Source organism: Oncorhynchus tshawytscha, linkage group LG02, assembly GCF_018296145.1.
Source record: "Oncorhynchus tshawytscha isolate Ot180627B linkage group LG02, Otsh_v2.0, whole genome shotgun sequence".
NCBI classification, from domain to species: Eukaryota; Metazoa; Chordata; class Actinopteri; order Salmoniformes; family Salmonidae; genus Oncorhynchus; species Oncorhynchus tshawytscha.
This window is the reverse complement of record NC_056430.1, coordinates 59247997-59271099: the sequence shown is the minus strand read 5'-3', so window position 1 is coordinate 59271099 and position 23103 is coordinate 59247997. Positions and strand designations below refer to the sequence as shown.

At 40.2% G+C, this 23103-nt stretch overlaps 1 protein-coding gene across 5 annotated transcripts in view; it reads left to right on the top strand.

The window, feature by feature from the left end:
- The first annotated feature begins 289 nt into the window (after nucleotides 1–289).
- The window catches only part of map4k3a (mitogen-activated protein kinase kinase kinase kinase 3a), an 81105-nt gene continuing 58291 nt past the window's right edge, over nucleotides 290–23103 (top strand). For 3 of the 5 annotated variants that reach the window (XM_024443529.2, XM_042301652.1, XM_024443523.2), the window contains exon 1: nucleotides 290–541. In XM_024443529.2, the coding sequence (XP_024299297.1) occupies nucleotides 446–541 (96 nt within the window). In that variant the 5' untranslated portion in view covers nucleotides 290–445. Of the gene's footprint in view, nucleotides 542–1509; nucleotides 1596–23051; nucleotides 23077–23103 lie in introns of those variants that run through there. The other 2 variants (XM_042301662.1, XM_024443535.2) reach the window with 2 other exon arrangements.

Here is a 23103-nt window from a genome sequence, read left to right as displayed (position 1 = left end):
GAGAAGAAAGGATCCAGCTGTAAACAAGTAGAGAATTACTAGGGTATTCATGATCCTCGTGCCAAAAACATGTCTGTAGGATACACAAAACCAAACTAGTCGCTCCTAAACTCTGGTTTCAGATCAGTTTAGCGTTTTACCCCCCAACGAGTGAGAATTTGTGGACGCTAAACTGATCCTAGATCTGTGTCCAGGGGTAGAATTCTACCAGAGACCCCAGCCAGCCAGCGACCCACCCTCTTGTCACCCATTCCTTGCATTCCCCTCTTGGACAAGCTGGCTGCGGCGCACGCGCAGTGCTCAGAGGAGGCCATGTTAAAGTTACAGTGAAGTCAGGCTGTGATATTTTCTGACGACGTGTGTTTATATTGTATTTTTTTCGTTATATGTGGTGTCAGTGTTACAACAAATATAGCGACTGGATAACTAAACCGGGGACCTAAAAATGGCTTCCACTTTCGACCTTTCAAGGCGAAATCCGCAAGAGGATTTCGAGCTAATACAGAGAATTGGGAGCGGGACCTACGGAGATGTATACAAGGTAAAAGGGATTTTAGCTAAACATTGTCCTCATTTTTGATAAACCATTGATATGCTACCAATAAAGACATTGTTATTAGTAAACTGACTACAATGTAGGAACTTGGAGTAGCCTTCAGGAGTTAGTCAGTCGGGAAATAACAGTGGTTGTTGAGATAGTAACTACTGTATATCCAAGCTGTTAGCATGTTTACCAACTCTCTACAGATGTGTTCCAATTCACAAAGCCTACTACATCCGTAAGGAATTCTACCTATTAGTGTAAAACATGTATACGTATCCCGGTCAGATTCCACGAACGATATTGTTATAATGTTTCAATTTGCTTTCACAGTGTTGTCATCGCTATCCTTAGCACAATAGTGGACTAAAGTAGCCTAACATTATTCCTAATAGTCATAGGACCTTACATGTTCTGTTACTTCTTCTATGGTATATTGGCGATCGCACAATGTAATGTGCATCCCGCCACCTACTGTACGGGATGGAAACAGGATTCCTAAAATAAAATCCACCTATTTTAACACACAGGGTATCTTTTGACTGGCAGCAAACATTTATTACAGGCTGTGGTCGGTCCACTACCATCTCTTCACTAGAGCATCACTTGTTTTCTCAAACCTTTTAATCTCTTCCGCATAGGCGATTTGATTGACCGCTCTCACTTTTGCTACCTCAATCTCCTTCACCCTTACAGGGCACTCTAGGAACTCGGGATCATGATTCCCCCCCACAATTGAACACCAATGTTTTTCTACACACCATTCTTCAGTATATTCTGTCCATCTGCACCTCACTTGAAACATGGCTAAATCCTTTACAATTTTTACACTGCAATGGTTTGGGGAAGAAAGCTCTTACATTGTATCTTACATAACCAAACTTCACATGCATAGGTATTTGCTCTGTATCAAAAAACAACAGGACCGACATACTTTCTTATTTTTCTCCATTCACCCAACGGGTCAGACGCCGGGCACCAATCACACCAGGATTTCTCTTCGGGTATTCAACCTGAACATCCGTCGCCACCCCTGAGATGATTCCTTTGACAGGTGATCTACTCCAAAGTTCAAAACTTCTGTTGTCCGGATTCTTTTGAGGCTCACTGCAATCTTCCTCTCTTCTTCAGAAATACAATTACATCTAATTAAGACCACTCCTGTTCACTCTGACAAACTCCACTTTTCACAGTGCGTACTTCACCATTTTCGTCACCTCAAATGGGTCTCCTGCATAGGCATCCTTACTCAACAAACGCATCTCAACAACAAGCGCTTCATTATCATTCATATACGTATCCTCCACTCCAATTTGAGAGAATTTCCTTTTTATTCCAGTTTTTGATACTACTGTTGTCCATTCAGAACATTCGTCTTCACCAACTTTGCCCATTGCGATGCTTGATTTGACCTCAGCAACCACTTCTGCCATCTTTGTCGCCTCTGCCCCCTCCCACATGTTCTGTTTAAACCTTAAGACCCCAATATAATTCTAGAATGCTGCTGTAGATTTCTGAGAATTTTCAAGATAAAGCACATTTCTTTTAACACATTTCACACAAACACATAGCTCAAAAATAAAGAACAAATTACAATTACGAGTTAACTTAGTTTTAAAGAGCACAACCTCTTTAATACTATATATATATATATACTACCATTCAAAAGTTTGGGGTCACTTAGAAATGTACTTGTTTTTGAAAGAAAAGCAATTTTTTTGTCCATTAAAATATCAGAAATACAGTGTAGACATTGTTAATGACTTGTTGCTGGAAATGGCAGATTTCTTATGGAATATCTACATAGGCTTACAGAGGCCCATGATCATTAGAAAACCCTTTTGCAATTATGTTAGCACAGCTGAAAACTGTTGTTCCGATTAAACAAGCAATAATATTGGCCTTTTTTAGACTAGTTGAGTATCTGGAGCATCAGCATTTGTGGGTTCGATTACAGGCCCAAAATGGCTAGAAACAAAGAACTTTCTTCTAAAACTTGCCAGTCTATTCTTGTTCTGAGAAATGAAGGCTATTCCATGCGAGAAATTGACAAGAAACTGAAGATCACGTACAGCTCTGTGTACTACTCCATTCACAGAACAGCGCAAACTGTCTATTAACAGAATAGAAAGAGTGGGAGACTCAACTAGTCTAAAAAGGCCAGTTTTATTGCTTCTATTGCATCTTTAATCAGAACAACAATTTTCAGCTGTGCTAACATAATTGCAAAGTGGTTTTCTGATGATCAATTAGCTTTTTAAAATGATAAACCTTGAGGGTCGGCAGGGTAGCCTAGTGGTTAGAGCGTTGGACTAGTAACTGAAAGGTTGCAAGTTCGAATCCCTGAGCTGACAAGATACAAATCTGTCGTTCTGCCCCTGAACAGGCAGTTAACCCACTGTTCCTAGGCCGTCATTGAAAATAAGAATTTGTTCTTAACTGACTTATCTAGTTAAATAAAGGTAAAATAAAAAAATAAAATAAAAATTAGCTAACACAACGTGCCATTGGAACACAGGAGTGATGGTTGCTGATAATAGGCCTCTGTACGCCTATGTAGATAATCCATTAAAGAAATCTGCCTTTTAAAACTACAATAGTTATTTACAACATTAACGATGTCTACACTGTATATCTGATCAATTTGATGTTATTGTAATGGACAAAAAATGTGATTTTCTTTCAAAAACAAGGACATTTCTAAATGACCCTTCACTTTTGAAAGGTGTATATATAGATATCTATATATCTATACGCGCGCACACACACACACACACTACCGGTCAAAAGTTTTAGAACACCTACTCATTCAAGGGTTTTTCTTTTTCTAATATTTTCTACATTGTAGAATAATAGTGAAGACATCAAAACTATGAAATAACACATGGAATCATGTAGTAACCAAAAGTGTTAAACAAATCTAAATATATTTGAGATTCTTCAAATAGCCACCCTTCAAATAGCCTTGATGACAGCTTTCCACACTCTTGGCATTCTCTCAACCAACTTCACCTGGAATGCTTTTCCAACAGTCTTGAAGGAGTTCCCACATATGCTGAGCACTTTTTGGCTGCTTTTCTTTCACTCTGCGGTCCGACTCATCCCAAACCATCTCAATTGGTTTGAGGTCGGGGGATTGTGGAGGCCAGGTCATTTGATGCGGCACTCCATCACTCTCCTTCATGATAAAATAGCCCTTACACAGCCTGGAGGTGTGTTGGGTCATTGTTCTGTTGAAAAACAAATTCTAGTCCCACTAAGCTCAAACCAGATGGGATGGCGTATCGCTGTGATAGCCATGCTGGTTAAGTGTGCCTAGAATTATAAATTAATCACAGACAGTGTCACCATCAAAGCACCCCCACACCATAACTCCTCCATGCTTTACAGTGGGAAATAGACATGCGGAGATCACCCGTTCACCCACACCACGTCTCACAAAGACACGGCGGTTGGAACCAAAAATCTCCAATTTGGACTCCAGACCAAAGGACAAATTTACACCGGTCTAATGTCCATTGCTTGTGTTTCTTGGCCCAAGTCTGTTCTTATTATTGGTGTCCTTTAGTTGTGGTTTCTTTGCAGCAATTTGACCATGAAGGCCTGATTCACGCAGTCTCCTCTGAGCAGTTGATGTTGAGATTTCTGTTGCTTGAACTCTGTGAAGCATTCATTTGGCCTGCAATTTCTGAGGCTGGTAACTCTAATGAACTTATCTTCTGCAGCAGAGGTAACTCTGGGTCTTCTATTCCTGTGGCGGTCCTCATGAGCCAGTTTCACCATGGCGCTTGATGGTTTTTGCGCCTGCACTTGAAGAAACTTTCAAAGTTCTTGAAATGTTCCTTATTGACTGACCTTCATGTCTTAAAGTAATGATGGAATGTAATTTCCCTTTGCTTATTTGAGCTGTTCTTGCCATAATATGGACATGTTCTTTTACCAATTGGGGCTATCTTCGGAATACCTCCCTCTACCTGGTCACAACACAACTGATCGGCTCAAACGCATTTAAGAAGGAAATAAATTCTACAAATGAACTTTTAAGAAGGCAACACCTGTTAATTGAAATGTATTCCAGGTGACTAGCTTATGAAGCTGATTGAGAGAATGCCAAGAGTGTGCAAAGCAGCCATCAATACAAAGTTTGGCTATTTGAAGAATCTCAAATATAAAATATATTTTGAATTGTTTTGCTCTTTTATTTGGTTACTACATGATTCCATATGTGTTATTTCATAGTTTTGATGTCTTCAGTAATATTCTACAATGTAGAAAATAGTAAAAAATAAAGAAAAACCCTCAATGTGGCACCGTCATAGGATGCCACCTTTCCAACAAGTCAGTTCGTCAAATTTCTGCCCTTCTAGAGCTGCCCACTCAACTGTATGTGCTGTTATTGTGAATTTGAAACATCTAAGAGCAACAACAGCTCAGCCACAAAAGGCGTTCTCTGGAGTGATGGATCACGTTTCACCACCGACAGATGAATCTGGGTTTGGAGGATTCCATTGGAACGATACATGCCCCAATGCATAGTGCCAACTGTACAATTTGGTGGAGGATGATTTGGGGATGTTTTTCATGGTTCGGGCTTAGTTCCATTGAAGGTAAATCTTAACGCTACATGATACAATGACATTCTAGATGATTCTCTGCTTCCAACTTTGTGTTAACAGTTTGGGGAAGACCCTTTCCTGTTTCAGCATGACAATTCCCCCATGCCCAAAGCGAGGTTCATACAGAAATGTTTTTTTCGAGATCGGTGTGGGAGAACTTGACTGGCCTGAATAGAGCCCTGACCTCAACCCCATTTGAACACTTTTGGAATGAATTGGAACGTCGACTGCGAGCCAGGCCTAATCGTCCAACATCAGTGCCCGACCACTAATGATCTTGTGGCAGAATGAAAGCAAGTCTCCACAGTAATGTTCCAACATCTAGTGGAAAGCCTTCCCAGATGAGTGGAGGCTGTTATAGCAGCAAAGGGGGGACCAACTCCATATTAATGCCCATGATTTTGGAATGAGTTGTTCGATGAGCAGGTGTCCACATACATTTTGTCATGTAGTGTATGACACCACATTCATGTCAGTAGGAATAACACTCATTTTGTATTCCATTGTGTAAATACAAAAAACCCTAGAGTATTTAAACGGTTGTAAAAATACTCACTTAAAATGTATAATATATTATACTTGTAAATATTATTTTCATATAAATAAAACAATTATCCAAAATGTGACGAGAGGATAATATTCAGATGGTATATAAAAACCCACACAAAGTAGGCTATTTGATTGACAACAATTCCTACTTCTGTAACATTGTAAACATTCAAACTATTCAGAGACTCTTTCAAAATGTTGCTAACCTCTCTCAATAAGATTTAGTACAGACCAGGCCTGACACAAAATGTAGAATAGTAGCCTATTTTGACAACAATTCAGTGAACGCAACAAGTATTTGATAGAGAAGATACAAAACACAACTGTTGAGAGACAACAAAACATTTGTAGGAGAAATTCTTATTTCACACTGTCACTTTAGTATTGGCATTTAGCCTACAACATGTCATGGAACTTCTGGAAGCACTGCCCCATCCTGCAAAGTGGCACAGAACACGCAGAGCACCCAAAATACATTTCTACACATCTCCCACTCTTTGCTCTGTGTCCACTCCAGATTTTACCTTTATTTAACTAGGCAAGTCAGTTAAGAACAAATTCTTATTTTCAATGACGTCCTAGGAACAGTGGGTTAACTGCCTGTTTAGGGGCAGAACGACAGATTTGTACCTTGTCAGCCCGGGGGTTTGAACTTGCAACCTTCCACTTACTAGCCATGGGAAAATCAAAAGAAATCAGCCAAGACCCCAGAAAAATAATTGTAGACCTCCACAAGTCTGGTTCATCTTTGGGAGCAATTTCCAAAGACCTAAAGGTACCACGTTCATCTGTACAAACAATAGTACGCAAGTATAGACACCATGGGACCACGCAGCCGTCATACCGCTCAGGAAGGAGATGCGATCTGTCTCCTAGCGATTAACGTACTTTGGTGCGAAAAGTGAAAATCAATCCCAGAACAACAGCAACAGACCTTGTGAAGATACTGGACGAAACAAAAGTATCTATATCCACAGTAAAATGAGCCCTATATCAAAATAACCTAAAAGGCCGCTCAGCAAGTAAGAAGCCACTGCTCCAAAACCGCTTTAAAAAGCCAGACTACAGTTTGCAACTGCACATGGGGACAAAGATTGTACTTTTTGGAGAAATGTCCTCTGGTCTGATGAAACAAAAATAGAACTGTTTGGCCATAATGACCATTGTTATGTTTGGAGGAAAAAGGGGGAGGCTTGCAAGCCGAAGAACACCATCCCAACCGTGAAGCATGGGGGTGGCAGCATCATGTTGTGGGGGTGCTTTGCGGCAGGAGGGACTGGTGCACTTCACAAAATAGATGGCATCATGATGAGGGAAAGTTATGTGGATATATTGAAGCAACATCTCAAGACATCAGTCAGGAAGTTAAACCTTGGTTGCAAATGTGTATTCCAAATAGACAATGACCCCATGCATACTTCCAAAGTTGTGGCAAAATGGCTAAAGGACAACAAATTCAAGGTGTTGGAATGGCCATTACAAGCCCTGACCTCAAACCTATAGAACATTTGTGGGCAGAACTGAAAAAGTGTGTGTGTGCAAGGAGGCCTACAAACCAGACTCAGTTACACCAGCTCTGTCAGGAGGAATGGGCCAAAATTCACCCAACTTATTGAGGGAAGCTTGTGGAATGCTACCTGAAACGTTTGACCAAGTTAAACAATTTAAAGGCAATGCTACCAAATACTAATTGAGTGTATGTAAACTTCTGACCCACTGGGAATGTGATGAAAGAAATAAAAGCTGAAATAAATCATTTCTCTCTACTATTATTCTGACATTTCACATTCTTAAAATAATGTGGTGATCCCAATTTACCTAAGACAGGGAATTGTTATTAGGATTAAATGTCAGGAATTGTGAAAAACTGAGTTTAAATGTATTTGGCTAAGGTGTATGTAAACTTCCGACTTCAACTGTACATATGTATTCAGACGTTTTATTCAGTACTTTGTTGAAACACCAAGTCTTCTTGGGTATGACGCTACAAGCTTGGCACACCTCTTTGGGGAGTTTCTCCCACTCTTCTCTGCAGATCCTTTCAAGCTCTGTCAGGTTGGATGGGGAGCATCGCTGCACAGCTACAGTGCCTTGCAAAAGTATTCGGCCCCCTTGAACTTTGCGACCTTTTGCCACATTTCAGGCTTCAAACATAAAGATATAAAACTGTATTTTTTTTGTGAAGAATCAACAACAAGTGTGACACAATCATGAAGTGGAACGACATTTATTGGATATTTCAAACTTTTTTAACAAATCAAAAACTGAAAAATTGGGCGTGCAAAATTATTCAGCCCCTTTACTTTCAGTGCAGCAAACTCTCTCCAGAAGTTCAGTGAGGATCTCTAAATGATCCAATGTTGACCTAAATGACTAATGATGATAAATACAATCCACCTGTGTGTAATCAAGTCTCCGTATAAATGCACCTGCACTGTGATAGTCTCAGAGGTCCGTTAAAAGCGCAGAGAGCATCATGAAGAACAAGGAACACACCAGGCAGGTCCGAGATACTGTTGTGAAGAAGTTTAAAGCCGGATTTGGATACATAAAGATCTCAAGGAGCACTGTGCAAGCGATAATATAGAAATGGAAGGAGTATCAGACCACTGCAAATCTACCAAGACCTGGCCGTCCCTCTAAACTTTCAGCTCATACAAGGAGAAGACTGATCAGAGATGCAGCCAAGAGGCCCATGATCACTCTGGATGAACTGCAGAGATCTACAGCTGAGGTGGGAGACTCTGTCCATAGGACAACAATCAGTCGTATATTGCACAAATCTGGCCTTTATGGAAGAGTGGCAAGAAGAAAGCCATTTCTTAAAGATATCCATAAAAAGTGTCGTTTAAAGTTTGCCACAAGCCACCTGGGAGACACACCAAACATGTGGAAGAAGGTGCTCTGGTCAGATGAAACCAAAATTGAACTTTTTGGCAACAATGCAAAACGTTATGTTTGGCGTAAAAGCAACACACCATCCCCACTGTCAAACATGGTGGTGGCAGCATCATGGTTTGGGCTTGCTTTTCTTCAGCAGGGACAGGGAAGATGGTTAAAATTGATGGGAAGATGGATGGAGCCAAATACAGGACCATTCTGGAAGAAAACCTGATGGAGTCTGCAAAAGACCTGAGACTGGGACGGAGATTTGTCTTCCAACATGACAATGATCCAAAACATAAAGCAAAATCTACATTGGAATGGTTCAAAAATAAACATATCCAGGTGTTAGAATGGCCAAGTCAAAGTCGAGACCTGAATCCAATCGAGAATCTGTGGAAAGAACTGAAAACTGCTGTTCACAAATGCTCTCCATCCAACCTCACTGAGCTCGAGCTGTTTTGCAAGGAGGAATGGGAAAAAATGTCAGTCTCTCGATGTGCAAAACTGATAGAGACATACCCCAAGCGACTTACAGCTGTAATCACAGCAAAAGGTGGCGCTACAAAGTATTAACTTAAGGGGGCTGAATAATTTTGCACGCCCAATTTTTCAGTTTTTGATTTGTTAAAAAAGTTTGAAATATCCAATAAATGTCGTTCCACTTCATGATTGTGTCCCACTTGTTGTTGATTCTTCACAAAAAAATACAGTTTTATATCTTTATGTTTGAAGCCTGAAATGTGGCAAAAGGTCGCAAAGTTCAAGGGGGGCGAATACATTCGCAAGGCACTGTATTTTCAGGCCTCCAGAGATGTTCAATCAAGTTCAAGTCAAGGCTCTGACTGAACCACTCAAGGATATTCAGAGACTTGTCCTGAAGCCACTCCTGCGTTGTCTTGGCTGTGTGCTTATTGTTGTTATCCTGTTGAAGATGGCAAAGGGTGGTCACACCAAATATGGATTTGATTTAGATTTTTGTTCTGCTCACTCACTTTGCATTTAGTTAATTGATAAATATAATATATTAACATGTCTATTTCTGAAAGCATTCTTACTTTACAGCATTTTTTACACCTGCCTAAAACTTTTGCACAGTACTGTGTGTGTGTGTGTGTGTGTGTGTGTGTGTGTGTGTGTGTGTTAGTTTTTTTCTTGCTGATATGAAAGATAAGGAATTGAGAGTCATGATCAAGGGCTATGCTCTCCCCTGTTATATTTATCAATGTACCTTGTATATCTAAAGATGGACAGGACAACAGTCTACAGATGATGACTTTAGTTTTCCTATTGTTACATTCACAGTAGCCCATCTTTAACATATGTCCTTTTCAGGCCCAAGAAAACAATCGCTCAAGAGGCTCCCAAAGATAAATGCTGACTTACACGGTTAACCTCTTGAGCTTATGGCTCAATACTGCCCCCGTTGGAGGAAGTGCGTGCCCATAGTAAACTGAAAATATTTTTTTCCAAAATTGCTAATATATGCATATAATAATAATTATTGAATAGAAAACACTCTAAAGTTTCTAAAACCGTTTAAATTATGTCTGTATGTAAAGCAGAACTCTCAGGGCAGCCTTTCTCCCAAACTCTCTCTTGTCAAGAGAAAAGTTGGGTCAACTTTGACGTCATCGCCCCCACCCTTCCCAGGCAGCTACCGATCTGGGAACAGTATGTATTTGTTCAGCGCGATGTCTGCTTTCAATTGGCACGTTCATTGTTTGAATTTCGCGCTCCCTCATCCTTTGGCGGGCGAAAATGCCCGGTTCACTCTCACATACATGCACTCTATTGCGCGCGGCCGATTTGGAGAACGTTCTTTTCCAATAGACACCAGTTGAAGCCGGTTCGTTTGTTTGCGATTATCATTGTTTTACATGATAAAAACATCATTTTGCTCGATTCTGCACTTAGTTTGACCAGTTTAGTCGACATATAATATGTAATTTTGAAGTTTGATTGCGCAAGAGTGCGGGACCAGAAGGAGCAGAAGTTATTTTGGGTGCATTTCAGCTGAAGCTGTTAGCATATGCTAATACAAAGACGCACAACTTGAAACCAAACGATGTATTGGGTAAGTATGACTCCTTCTACGTCTTCTGATCGAAGAACATCAAAGGTAAGGGAATATTTATGTGGTTATTTTGGGTTTCTGTGGACTCCAAACGTAGAGGAGACACTGCTAATATCTGAGCGCCGACTCATAGCATAGACTAGTGAACGAATTCTGTAACGTTAAAAATAAATGTAACACAGCGGTTGTATTAAGAAGAAGTGTATCTTTGTAACTATATGTAGAACATGTATATTTAGTCATGTTTATTGCTTGTTATCTGACGTTATCTGTCCGAGCTATCATAATTTCTCCGGACATTTTGAGTAGCATTTTTGAAATGTCGTCATTGTAAACAGAGATTTATGGATATTAATGGCATATTATTGAAAAAAAAAAAAAAATGTACTGTGTAACATGTAATATTACTGTCATCTGATGAAGATTTTCAAAAGGTTAGTGAATTATTTATTTTTTAATCCTACTTTTAAATTTTATATTTTCTGGGACAAAATGGCCGCTGTTTGCCTTTTGTTTCGGTGGTGGTCTAATATAAATGTGTGCTATGTTTTCGCCGTAAAACATTTTAGAAATCTGACTTGCTGGGTAGATGAACAAGGTGTTTATCTTTCATTTGAGCTATTGGACTTGTGTAGGTGTGGAGGTTAAATATGTCTAAGAATATTTTTTCACATTTTGTGTTATGCTAATGAGCTTGAGCCGTAGTCACGATCCCGGATCCGGGATGGGTAGCATCAAGAGGGTTTCTCAGTTTTAACTTATTATGTGAATGTTGGTCATGTTTTGAAATACAAGGCAACATTTTTCTGTGTAATCTTTGGCTAAGCTTGAATATTTAAAAAAGACATCAAGCCTACTTTGTTTTTCTAACCCTTTTAAAAGATGCATCGATAACTGTTCATATAATGAGTTTATATCCATACTTCAACGTTGGGATTCAACCCACTAGTCGATCTTTTCATTCTGAAGGTTTTAGCTTACAAGCACCAGAGTGGCCCGAGTTAGGCCAGAAAATGAGCTACTATACATATTTTCTATTTTGAAGTAAATTGGTCCATTTCAGAAACCAGCTAAACAGGCCCTGTAAAGGGATTCTTTCTTTCATTAAATACTTAGGTAAATACCTGGTAATTGGCGCTAACATGGGTAATTCTGTCATGACAGTTGGCACACGATTGTTAACAAGCACTTATAATAGTACGCAAACTACTTTTTACCGTCAGTGCCCACAGTGCCCCTAAATAAGAGCAGTAAGGGAGGTGACCTATGCTGCAATAAATATAGATTTGTTTTAGGTAGGCCTATCACCCTGAAAGTGCACTACACATCAAAGAACTTGTGCATTTCCTTTTCCACACTATCTCTCTTGAAATAGGCCTAATTATCATTGTGCTGTAGTATCCATTAGTGCTAAGTTAGGGACTACTTATTTCATGAGAAAAGCATTGTGAAAGGAAGTCTTACTTAAAGGTACAGGAAAGGGAAGCAGTAGGATCAAAGCCCTTGTCATTTGACTGAAACTGAAATACAAAGAAACAATTAGGCTATGTACATACTCTCTCCTGCTCAACACAACTCATTGTCTTTGGGCCATAAACAATTCCCCCCCCAGTTTCACCCATCAAACTACAGTGTGGTCGGAAATGATTGACACCCTTGATAAAGATGAGCAAAAATGACTGGGTCCTGGGGCGCCTTGTTAAGGTCAACGGCATCATTAACTTTACCCAGTACCAGGACATTTTAGACAAAAAAAAATTCCAGCAGACAATAACCCCAAGCACACATCAAAATCCACAAAGAAATTACCATCACAGTCTTATGACTTGAAAACCTGTGATTTGAATTGAAGAGCCGGAGGTGCAGACAAAGGATATCAAGGATCTGGAATGATTCTGTATGTAGGAATGGTCTAAGATGTGTTCTCCAACTCATTAAACATTTCAGGAAAGGCTCAGTGCCCTTATCCTTGCAAGGTGAGGTATTAAAACATATTGAAAACGGGTGTCCAATAATTTTGACCCCTACCTTTTTTGAGAATAAATTGTCGCTTTTTAAACAAATATCTTTCTCTGAGCTATTGTATTATTATATTATAATTTCCCCATTTTTTTTGCATGTAATATAGGTCAGTATTTTAATTTGATTTAATATAGTCATTTTTGCTAAATGTTATGATCAATAATTTTGGATCCAACTGTATGTATAAAAATGCCAATTGAAGTCCATTTTAATTGTAAATGTATTGACAACCCAGTTGACGGACATTTTTTAAAAACTGCCTAGATAGACTTGCTATTCAAAATGCGGAAATAATGAAAGCCATAGTTGTTCCATTTATCTGTTTTCTTTGCCTATACCCTGCAGCCAATTTCATAGCTTCTGGGTTGTTTTCAGTCATCAGCATCATCTCTGCAAGTGAGAACATTTGGTAACATGGGAATGTACGCTACCTACAGTGCCTTGCAAAAGTATTCATCCCCGTGGCGTTTTTACTATTTTGTTGCATTACAACCTGTAATTTAAATAGATATTTATTTGGATTTCATGTAATGGACATACACAAAATAGGCAATTGGTGAAGTGAAATGAAAAAAATTACATTTAAAAAAAAAAACCTGAAAAGTGGTGCGTGCATATGTTTTCACCCCCGTTGCTATGAAGCCCTAAAATAAGATCTGGTGCAACCAATAACCTTCAGAAGTCATAATTAGTTAGATTGCACACAGGTGGACTTTATTTAAGTGTCACATGACCTCAGTATATTTCCAGTTGAAGTCGGAAGTTTACCTTAGCCAAATACATTTAAATTCAGTTTTTCACAATTCCTGACATTTAATCCTAATAAAAATTCCCTGTCTTAGGTCAGTTAGGTTCACCACTTTATTTTAAGAATGTGAAATGTCAGAATAATAGTAGAGTGATTTTATTTCAGATTTTATTTATTTCATCACATTCCCAGTGGATCAGAAGTTTACATACACTCAATTAGTATTTGGTAGCATTGCCTTTAAATTGTTTAACTTGGGTCAAATGTTTCGGGTAGCCATCCACAAGCTTCCCACAATAGGTTGGGTGAATTTTGGCCCATTCCTCCTGACAGAGCTGTTGTAACTGAGTCAGGTTTGTAGGCCTCCTTGCTCGCACACGCTTTTTCAGTTTTGCCCACACATTTTCTATGGGATTGAAGTCAGGGCTTTGTGATGGCCACTCCAACACCTTGACTTTGTTGTCCTTAAGCCATTTTGCCTCAACTTTGGAAGCATGCTTAGGTCATTGGCCTTTTGGAAGACCCGTTTGCGACCAAGCTTTAACTTCCTGACTGATGTCTTGAGATGTTGCTTCAATATATCCACATAGTTTTCCTTTCCTCATGATGCCATCTATTTTGTGAAGTGCACCAGTCCATCCTGCAGCAAAGCACCCCGACAACATGATGCTGCCACCCCCGTGCTTCACAGTTGGGATGGTGTTCTTCGGCTTGCAAGCCTCCCCTTTTCCCTCCAAACATATCGATGGTCATTACGGCCAAACATTTTTATTTTTGTGTCATCAGACCAGAAGACATTTCTCCCAAAAAGTACGATCTTTGTCCCCATGTGCATTTGCAAACGGTAGTCTAGCTTTTTTATGGCGGTTTTGGAGCATTAGCTTCTTCCTTGCTGAGCGGCCTTTCAGGTTATGTCAATATAGGACTCGTTTCACTGTGGATATAGATACTTTTGTACCTGTTTCCTCCAGCACCTCCACAAGGTCCTTTGCTGTTGTTCTGGGTTTGATTTGCACTTTTCGCATCAAAGTATGTTAATCCCTAGGAGACAGAATGCGTCTCCTTCCTGAGCAGTATGATGGCTGCGTGGTCCCATGGTGTTTATACTTACGTAGTATTGTTTGTACAGATGAACGTGGTACCTTCAAGTCTTGTGCCATGCACAAAGTAGATGTCATAACCGACTTGCCAAAACTATAGTTTAACAATACACTTGTGGAGTGGTTTAAAAAAAGTTTTATTGACTCCAACCTAAGTGTATGTAAACTTCCGACTGTACACCTGTTCTGAAAGGCCCCGGAGTCTGCAACACCATTAAGCAAGGGGCACCACCAAGCAAATGGTACCATGAAGACCAAGGAGCTCTCCAAACAGGTCAGGGACAAAGTTGTGGAGAAGTACAGATCTCGGTTGGGTTCTAAAAAAAAATATCTGAAACTTTTTACATCCCACACAGCACCATTAAATCAATTATTAAAAAATAGAAAGAATATGGCACCACAACAAACCTGCCAAGAGAGGGCCACCCACCAAAACTCACGGACCAGGCAATGAGGGCATTAATCAGAAAGTCAACAAAGAAACCAAAGATAGCCTTGATGGAGCTGCAAAGCTCCACAGTGGAGATTGGAGTATCTGTCCGTAGGACCACTTTAGCCGTAAACTCCACAGAGCTGGGCCACCTCTCATCACCCCAAGAACACCATCCCCCACAGTGAAGCGTGGTGGCAGCATCATGCTGTGGGGATGTTTTTCATCAGCAGGAACTAGTAAACTGGTCATTATTGAAGGAATGATGGATGGTCCTAAATAAAGGGAAATTCTTGAGGAAAACCTGTTTTGTCTTCCAGAGATTTGAGACTGGGACGGAGGTTAAACTTCCAGCGGGACAATGACCCTAAGCATACTGCTAAAGCAACACTCAAGTGGTTTAAGGGGAAACATTTAAATGTCTTGTAATGGCCTAGTCAAAGCCCAGACCTCAGTCCAATTGAGAATCTGACTTAAAGATTGCTGTACACCAGCGGAACCCATCCAACTTGAAGGAGCTGGAGCGGTTTTGCCTTGAAGAATGGGCAAAAATCACATCGAGCCAGATGTGCCAAGCTTGTAGAGACATACCCAAGAGACTTGCAGCTGTAATTACTGCAAAAGGTAGCTCGACAAAGTATTGACTTTGGGGGGGGTGAATAGTTTTGCACGCTCAAGTTTTCTGTTTTTTTGTCTTATTTCTTGTTGCAAAATATTTTTTATTGTGAATCTTCAGAGTTGTGTAAATCAAATGATACAAAACCTCCCAAAAATAAATGTTTAGCTTGTAAGGCAACAAAATAGGAAAAATGCCAAAGGGGTGAAGACTTTTGCAAGCCACTGTATATGCGTTCACATTCCAGAAAACACTCGCATGAGTGCAATATCAAGACTATTATGAAGGCCCAAAGGGGCTTTCTAATGGTGATTTACCTAGCTGCAACATGACAACATTTTGCGTTCCAGTGAAATAATTCCAGTAGGTACAGATCTAGAATCAGCTGCCCATCACCCAATACTAACCTTAACCATTAGTGGGGGAAATGCTAAACTGCCCCAAGATCTGTGTCTAGGGGCAACTTCACCCTACTCCCTTTGCTCCATTTGGCTCCATAAGATTGCTCGTCGTCTATCATCCTTGACTTTAAGATAACATTCTTGCATGTGAAAGAATGCTAATGAAATGTCTGAGTTCCTTCAATGTTTTTTTGTGAGTAGGAGGACTTGGCTTTTCCAGACAGTATGCTTCACTTGAAGTGTGTCATACTGTCGTAAGAATGACGGAACAAGTACAGTAATAATCTAACTATGAATAATTTGCCATTGTCAGGAACATTATTGTCATATGCTGAGACAAAAGTCGCTCAGGATAAGAGTGTCTGCTAAATGACTAAAATGTGATGTACATTTATTTCCCTATCGAGAGCTTGGGATTATAAGATGCTATCTGCAAAATGATGACTCTAAGATAATTGGCTTTAAAGTTCCGAACCCTCATTGGTTTGAATGGTGTCAGCACTTTCTGTCTTGTATTCTTTTGAACTTAACAACATTTTCATGGCATATTTAGGTAGAGGACATTGAACAGAACAAGGCTATGTCAAATAAATAAAAATTGAGAAAAATACAGATAGAACCTTAGAGTCCCAAGCTCTACCTTTGTCATTCTTATGACAATGCCATGCAGGTGTTATAACTGTTATTGTAATGGATAGCATACCAGTTGTTTGCTAACAAATGGCTTATATATTTAGTGACCAAAATATCATATCACTGTATTTTTCAAATTTTGGACGGTATTTATGTTTTTCAATAATAAAAGTTCTTAATTTGCTTTATAAGTGATTTCAATGGGTCTTTCTCAATTTGGATTGTTTTATACTGTTCAATTCAACCTAAAATAATTTCCTGCATTTCCATAAATTTAATTTGAGATCATTTCTACGCTGCCACATAGGGCTGCACGATATGGAGAAAGAAAACTAGGCCTTATTTTTAACCAAATGTTGCGATTTGACTTGCGATTTTGATCAAAATACTTGGGTGAACTGTTGGCGTAATGGAAATAGACCAAACAAAAATATAAATGCAACAATTTCAAAGATTTTACTGAGTTACAGTTCATATAAGGAAATCAGTCAATTGAAATAAATTCATTTGGCCCCAGTCTATGGATTTCACATGACTGGGAATACAAATAATGCATTTGATGGTCACAGATAAAAAAACAAAGGTAGAGGCGTGGATCAGAAAACCAGTCAGTGTATCTGGTGTGACCACCATTTCCCTCATGCAGCGCGTCACATTTCTTTCACATTGAGTTGATCAGGCTGTTGATTGTGGAATGTTGCCCCACTCCTCTTCAACGCGAAGTTGCTGGATATTGGCGGTAACTGGAAAATGCTGTCGTACACGTTGATCCAGAGCATCCCAAACATGCTCAATGGGTGACATCTGGTGAGTATGCAGGCCATGGAAGAACTGGGACTTTTTCATTTTCCAGGAATTGTGGAGAGATCCTTGTGACATTGGGCCATGCATTATTATGCTAAAAAATGAGGTGATGGCTGTGGATGAATGGCATGACAATGGGCCTCAGGATCTCATCACGGTATCTTTGCATTCAAATTGTCATCAATAAAATGCAATTGTGTTCGTTGTCCGTAGCTTATGCCTGCCCGTACCATAACCCCTGTTCACAACGTTGACATCAGCAAACCGCTCTCCCACACGACGCCATATGTGATTTTTGCCATCTGCCCGGTACAGTTGAAACCGATTAATCCGCGAAGAGCACACTTCTCCAGCGTGCCAGTGGTCATCGAAGGTGAGAATTTGCCCACTGATGTCAGTTACGATGCCAAACTGCAGTCAGGTCAAGACCCTGGTGAGCACGCAGATGCGCCTGAGGCTGTTTCTGACAGTTTTTGCAGAAATTCTTTGTTTGTGCAAACCAACATTTTCATCAGCTGTCTGGGTAGCTGGTCTCAGATGATCATGCAGGTGAAGAAGCTGGATGTGGAGGTCCTGGGCTGGCGTAGATACACGTGGTCTGCGGTTGTGAGGCCAGTTGGACGCACTGCCAAATTCTCTATGAGGTGGCTCATGGTACAGAAATTAACATTTTAATTATCTGGACACAGCTCTGTTGGTGACTCATGCAGTCAGCATGCCAAATGCACGCTCCCTCAACTTGAGACATCTGTGACATTGTTGTGTGACAACTGCACATTTTAGAGTGACCTTTTATTGTTCCCAGCACAAGGTGCACCCGTGTAATGCTGTTTAATCCGCTTATTGATATGCCACACCTGTCAGGTGGATAGATTATATTGGTAAAGGAGAAATGCTCACTAACATGGATGTAAACAAATTTGTGCAAAACATTTGAGAGATATACACTATGTGCATATGGAACATTTTCTGGGATCTTTTAATTCAGCTCATGAAACATGGGACCAACACTTTAAACATTATCTATTGAACAAAAATATAAAATGTATTCTAATTCTATGGTTGGAATGTAAATAATAGTGGGCACTTTGAATACAGTGTTTGACATTACAACAAAGGAAATTGTGACAGGATAGGAACCAAAGTGATGGTAAGTGTTTCCTTGGATACCCTATAATCTTTGGCTACATTAAATGTTTCTTCATCTAGCCAACATATTCATGCTTTGCCTATTCGTCTTTGATTTAAAAGATACTGTTGCACAAACAACATGCAAGCAAGCTACTTTTGCTCTGACTCTGTACATTTATTAGCTAACTAGTGATTAGCATTAGCGGCTAACACGATTTAGCTAAAACTTGCTAAGAAAATCCTGCATGCGCTGCATTGACCATGCAGACTGAACGCAAGTGTCTCATGGTCAAGCAACAACAACTCCTTGAGTGACATTGGGTGGGGTTAAGTCTGTGTGGGAAGTGGCATGGAGAGAGAGGAGAGGGATGACTCAAGTAGTGTTGTAAACTATACAAATGGACAGGGCATATCACATTTAACATACCAAACTTTCAAATACCGTTATATAAGGTAAAGTAAAAACCCGTAACAGGTCCGTGCAGCAATACCGGTATATAGTAAAATACGGTATACTGCCCAGCCCTACTTATAGCTGTGTCTTTCTACTATGACATTCGTATGACTGTGGCATGAGAGTGTTATAGCATGGTCATGATAGTAAGTGTTAACTGTTATTGTAATGAACACCAAGTCCAGGTAGCAGACAATGTACCGACCCTAACCTATATTTATGTAGTTGGTGCTGTATATTAACTAATATACATGGGTTCTTGAAAAATAATTGTTTGTTTACAATTGTACCGTTTATGCTCCCTGCGTATAAAAGCCATGACAATTGAAGGAAAGCCACGAATGCAAGATTGTAATTTCTATGACTCACACGGTGGAGGAACATGTTGCCTGTAACCTATTGTACTGTGGTAAACTGTAAGTGGCACTTCATCTTTTAATATGTAACGTCTGTCAGGATTTTTCTACAATATATCAATTATATGTGGAAATATGTGTTGATTTAGCCAGCAGCTGATGAAACCAAGTGAATTCTTTCCTCCCTCTCTCCCCAGATTTAGCTTGTGGCTATCACTGTCTAGCTGGCTAGGTTTAGGATATTTACTAGCCCATTTACTAGCCCAAAATCCACAATTCGCCCCTCCAAAGAAAGCATGGCTCTCGGGATTCTCCGAAATGCCGCCAGATCCGCATTCGGATCTATGGCCAAAGCGTGGCATTTCAGTTTAGCCTGCACCTCGCAGGCTGTATAGAAAACTCCCCCGGAGCCACAAAATGTCCGAATTACCACAACATGCAGCCCCCACAAACACCTTGAAAACTTGCTCTATACAGTAGCAGTGACGTCCGCGGCCAAAATGACTATTTCCCATAGGCTTGTGTTGTCTATAGCAGTTGATCACCAACATTTTCTGAGTCCAGATCACTTTCACAGTTATAAAGCAAGCCGAAAGCTACTGCTCAGATTTTTTTTTAAACATGACTTAAAAAAAATATAAGCCTATGCAACATTAATAAAAACAGTTATGTAGGACTGAAGTTTGTGCAGTAGTCTGTATATACTGTATTTTTTAAATATTTTTTTATTTTACCTTTATTTAACTAGGCAAGTCGGTTAAGAACATTCTTATTTTCAATGACGGCCTAGGAACAGTGGGTTTACTGCCTGTTCAGGGGCAGAACGACAGATTTGTACCTTGTCACCTCGGGAGTTTGAACTTATTATCAGAGCATATTGGCTATGTGCATGGCCTGACAATATTGTTCTTTTAAGACCATATTATATTCCAAAACACGAGCTTTGATAACAAAATAGATCAGTTGTATCACTTGCGAGGCACAGCATAAATTGAAATAATTAGCTTTTTTTTTTCCTGGACTGATGGTGCCTGCATCTGATGGTCAGTCTCAACAGAGGGAGGGAGTGAGCAGCAGAGGGGTCTGCCTCTCACTGTCCCTGCTTTCTCCTTTCCTAAGGGGAGAATGACAAGTGAGGGGATACCGCCCTCCCACTCCCTTTTTAAATAGCTGAACTGCCTGTTTGGACAGTACATCAGGCTTGGGTCGGGTTGTTTTGATAGTTCTGCGGCTTCTATGCGTCTAGAAAATGGTTTTGTATTGATTTCAACAATCTGAGGAAGCCCTATTGTCTGGGGAGGGAGTGTGTCAGTGTGGAGTTGGGGGATGGAAAAATGGAGGGGAGGAGGGTGGGGGAGGCAGATAGATAAATATATAGAGAAAAGAGTGAGGGAAAGTGAACAAGAGAGATATAGTGAGAGGCAGAGTGCGGGTCTAAAGGAAATATGGTGACACTGCATATTTGCGTCGCAGTCCTGGTTTGAGTGGAATTTGTTCATTCTCTTTCTAAGGGCTGTGGTGGTTAACTGTGAAATGGATTGCGTAAGCAGATCTCCTCAGACAGAGTTAGGCTTCCTTCAAACTCAATGGCCTTGTTAGAATACTTAAATGCATCCTTCCTTGTTTCCTTGAGGTAATCAACAGATCTATAAGTGATTGGAAAGATGAAAGCAAGGTTACCACCCATTACTTCACTGATCCAACCAATTCCGATCTGTGATTACTTAAAGAAAGGAAGGAGGGAAGGATGCATTTTAACTATTCCAACAGGGCCATTGATTTTCCTGCATTTCAGGAAGTACTGCATTTCATGTGCTACCTCAACTTTCAGGGGTGTATTCACTAAAAACTAAACAGAAGAAAACAAATGAAACGAGGAGGGACCTACCTGAATTTGTCCAATAGACACTTGTTGCGAAACATTTTGCTACAGTGTGCACTGAATACACCCCAAGTTCAGCTCAACCGGAACTCTTTGAAGTTTGGGGCTAAACTTTGAATAGACATTGACTGGATGTGGTCCAGCAGCAGCCATTGTGTAGAGAGAGTGTAGTGAAGAGCCTACTTGGCATCCAGTCATCTCAGTTCATTTAAGCTGTCCAGAGGCACGGCTATGGGGGGGATGCGCTTGATTTGGTTAAGGTGATTAACACTTTAGCTTACTAACCCTCTTGTCTTGATCCTTGTTGGCCTGCCTTCTTCACACCACATACTACACACTCTCTCTCTCTCTCTCTCTCTCTCTCTCTCTCTCTCTCTCTCTCTCTCTCTCTCTCTCTCTCTCTCTCTCTCTCTCTCTCATTGTCTCTGTCTCTGCCTCTCCTGTTCTCTCTTCTCTTCCTCCTAGCCAATTAGATACTAATCTGATACATATTCTGTTGAGATCTCACTCTCTCTATCACTCTCTCGCCATTAATCTCCCGGTAGGCCTACATATCTCTTGGTACGTCTTTCTCATGGTATGAAAATAAAATCAAAAGTCTACCGTTAGCTAGGAGACAGTGAGGCCATCCTTTTCATGTGTGAATACAAAGCATCTATTTTACAGTATCAATTAACTGTCTTTTGTATAAAAAGCCTGTTGCGAAACACAAGACGGCACCAATGTTCTTTTCCTCAGCGAACCCTCATAAATGTTGTCACCCAATCCTTTCACACTTGAATTTTTCATCAATTATTTACCCGAGTCCCACAACTGGGCCATTGTCCCTTCCTGTTCCGCTATCACAGCGCCGAGATTGGAATCTCCCCATGCGGACCAACCGGGGCTCATGACCCTGACTTTGAACACACCTGGCTCTGATACGTCTTAGGCAGTGCTTTATTTGAAGGGTACCTACATTAGGCCTTCATAACACATTCATAAGAGGTATATTAGCGGTTCATAAATGCTTACGTCACTACTGCTTTAAAATAGCCTAACACTTTGTTTTAAATATGTCATCATAATGCCTTGCTACATAAGGTTGTCATAAACACTACTTAATTGGCGTTACATTAGAAGTTGACAAATGATGTCACATAACCAGATTCTGTCTGGTATGAAGCACAAGACCCTAAACCCATCTCCTTACTTTGTGCTTGAATGACATACTTATGACACCTCTATGTAGGCATTATAAAGGAGCTTTTAAATAATGAATAAATATTTCTAACATTCAGAATGGAGTTAACAGTCAGACACTGAAATCACACTAGACCTTCCTTCACAGGCACTCTGTATGAACGTGTATCCACATCCGGGAATCGTCAAAACCGCCCTATTCAGGAGTCAAATGCTTAGAATAATAAAAGGCCTCCTTTCTTGTCTTAGCACCCTTTCGGTTCCCCATCTACCCTTTTTTGTGACTATGGTTAGCATTAGGGATGTGCATCTTTCCCTTTCAAGACAATTCGATACATATCTAGATACATGGCCTCTGAAACGATACAGGAATGATACGTTTTAGTTTGAATTGGTTCGGTGCGATTCGATACACCAACATTTGTTGCATAAATACATTCATTTTCCATTCTAAATTCAAAACGGCTGCTGATGGCACTCGTGCTGGGCCTATCTGAGCTGGATCTCTCTGAGCTGGATCTCTCTGAGCTGACTCTCTCTCTCTCCGTTTGTCTGTCTGTGTGTGAGAATTATATACATGTGTAATGTAGGCACCTGTGCTGAGCCATACGGGAAACAGGGCATCTACCACCTCACTATCAGACAAGGGAGGTAATGTTTGCTTTTTCTACCTCCACT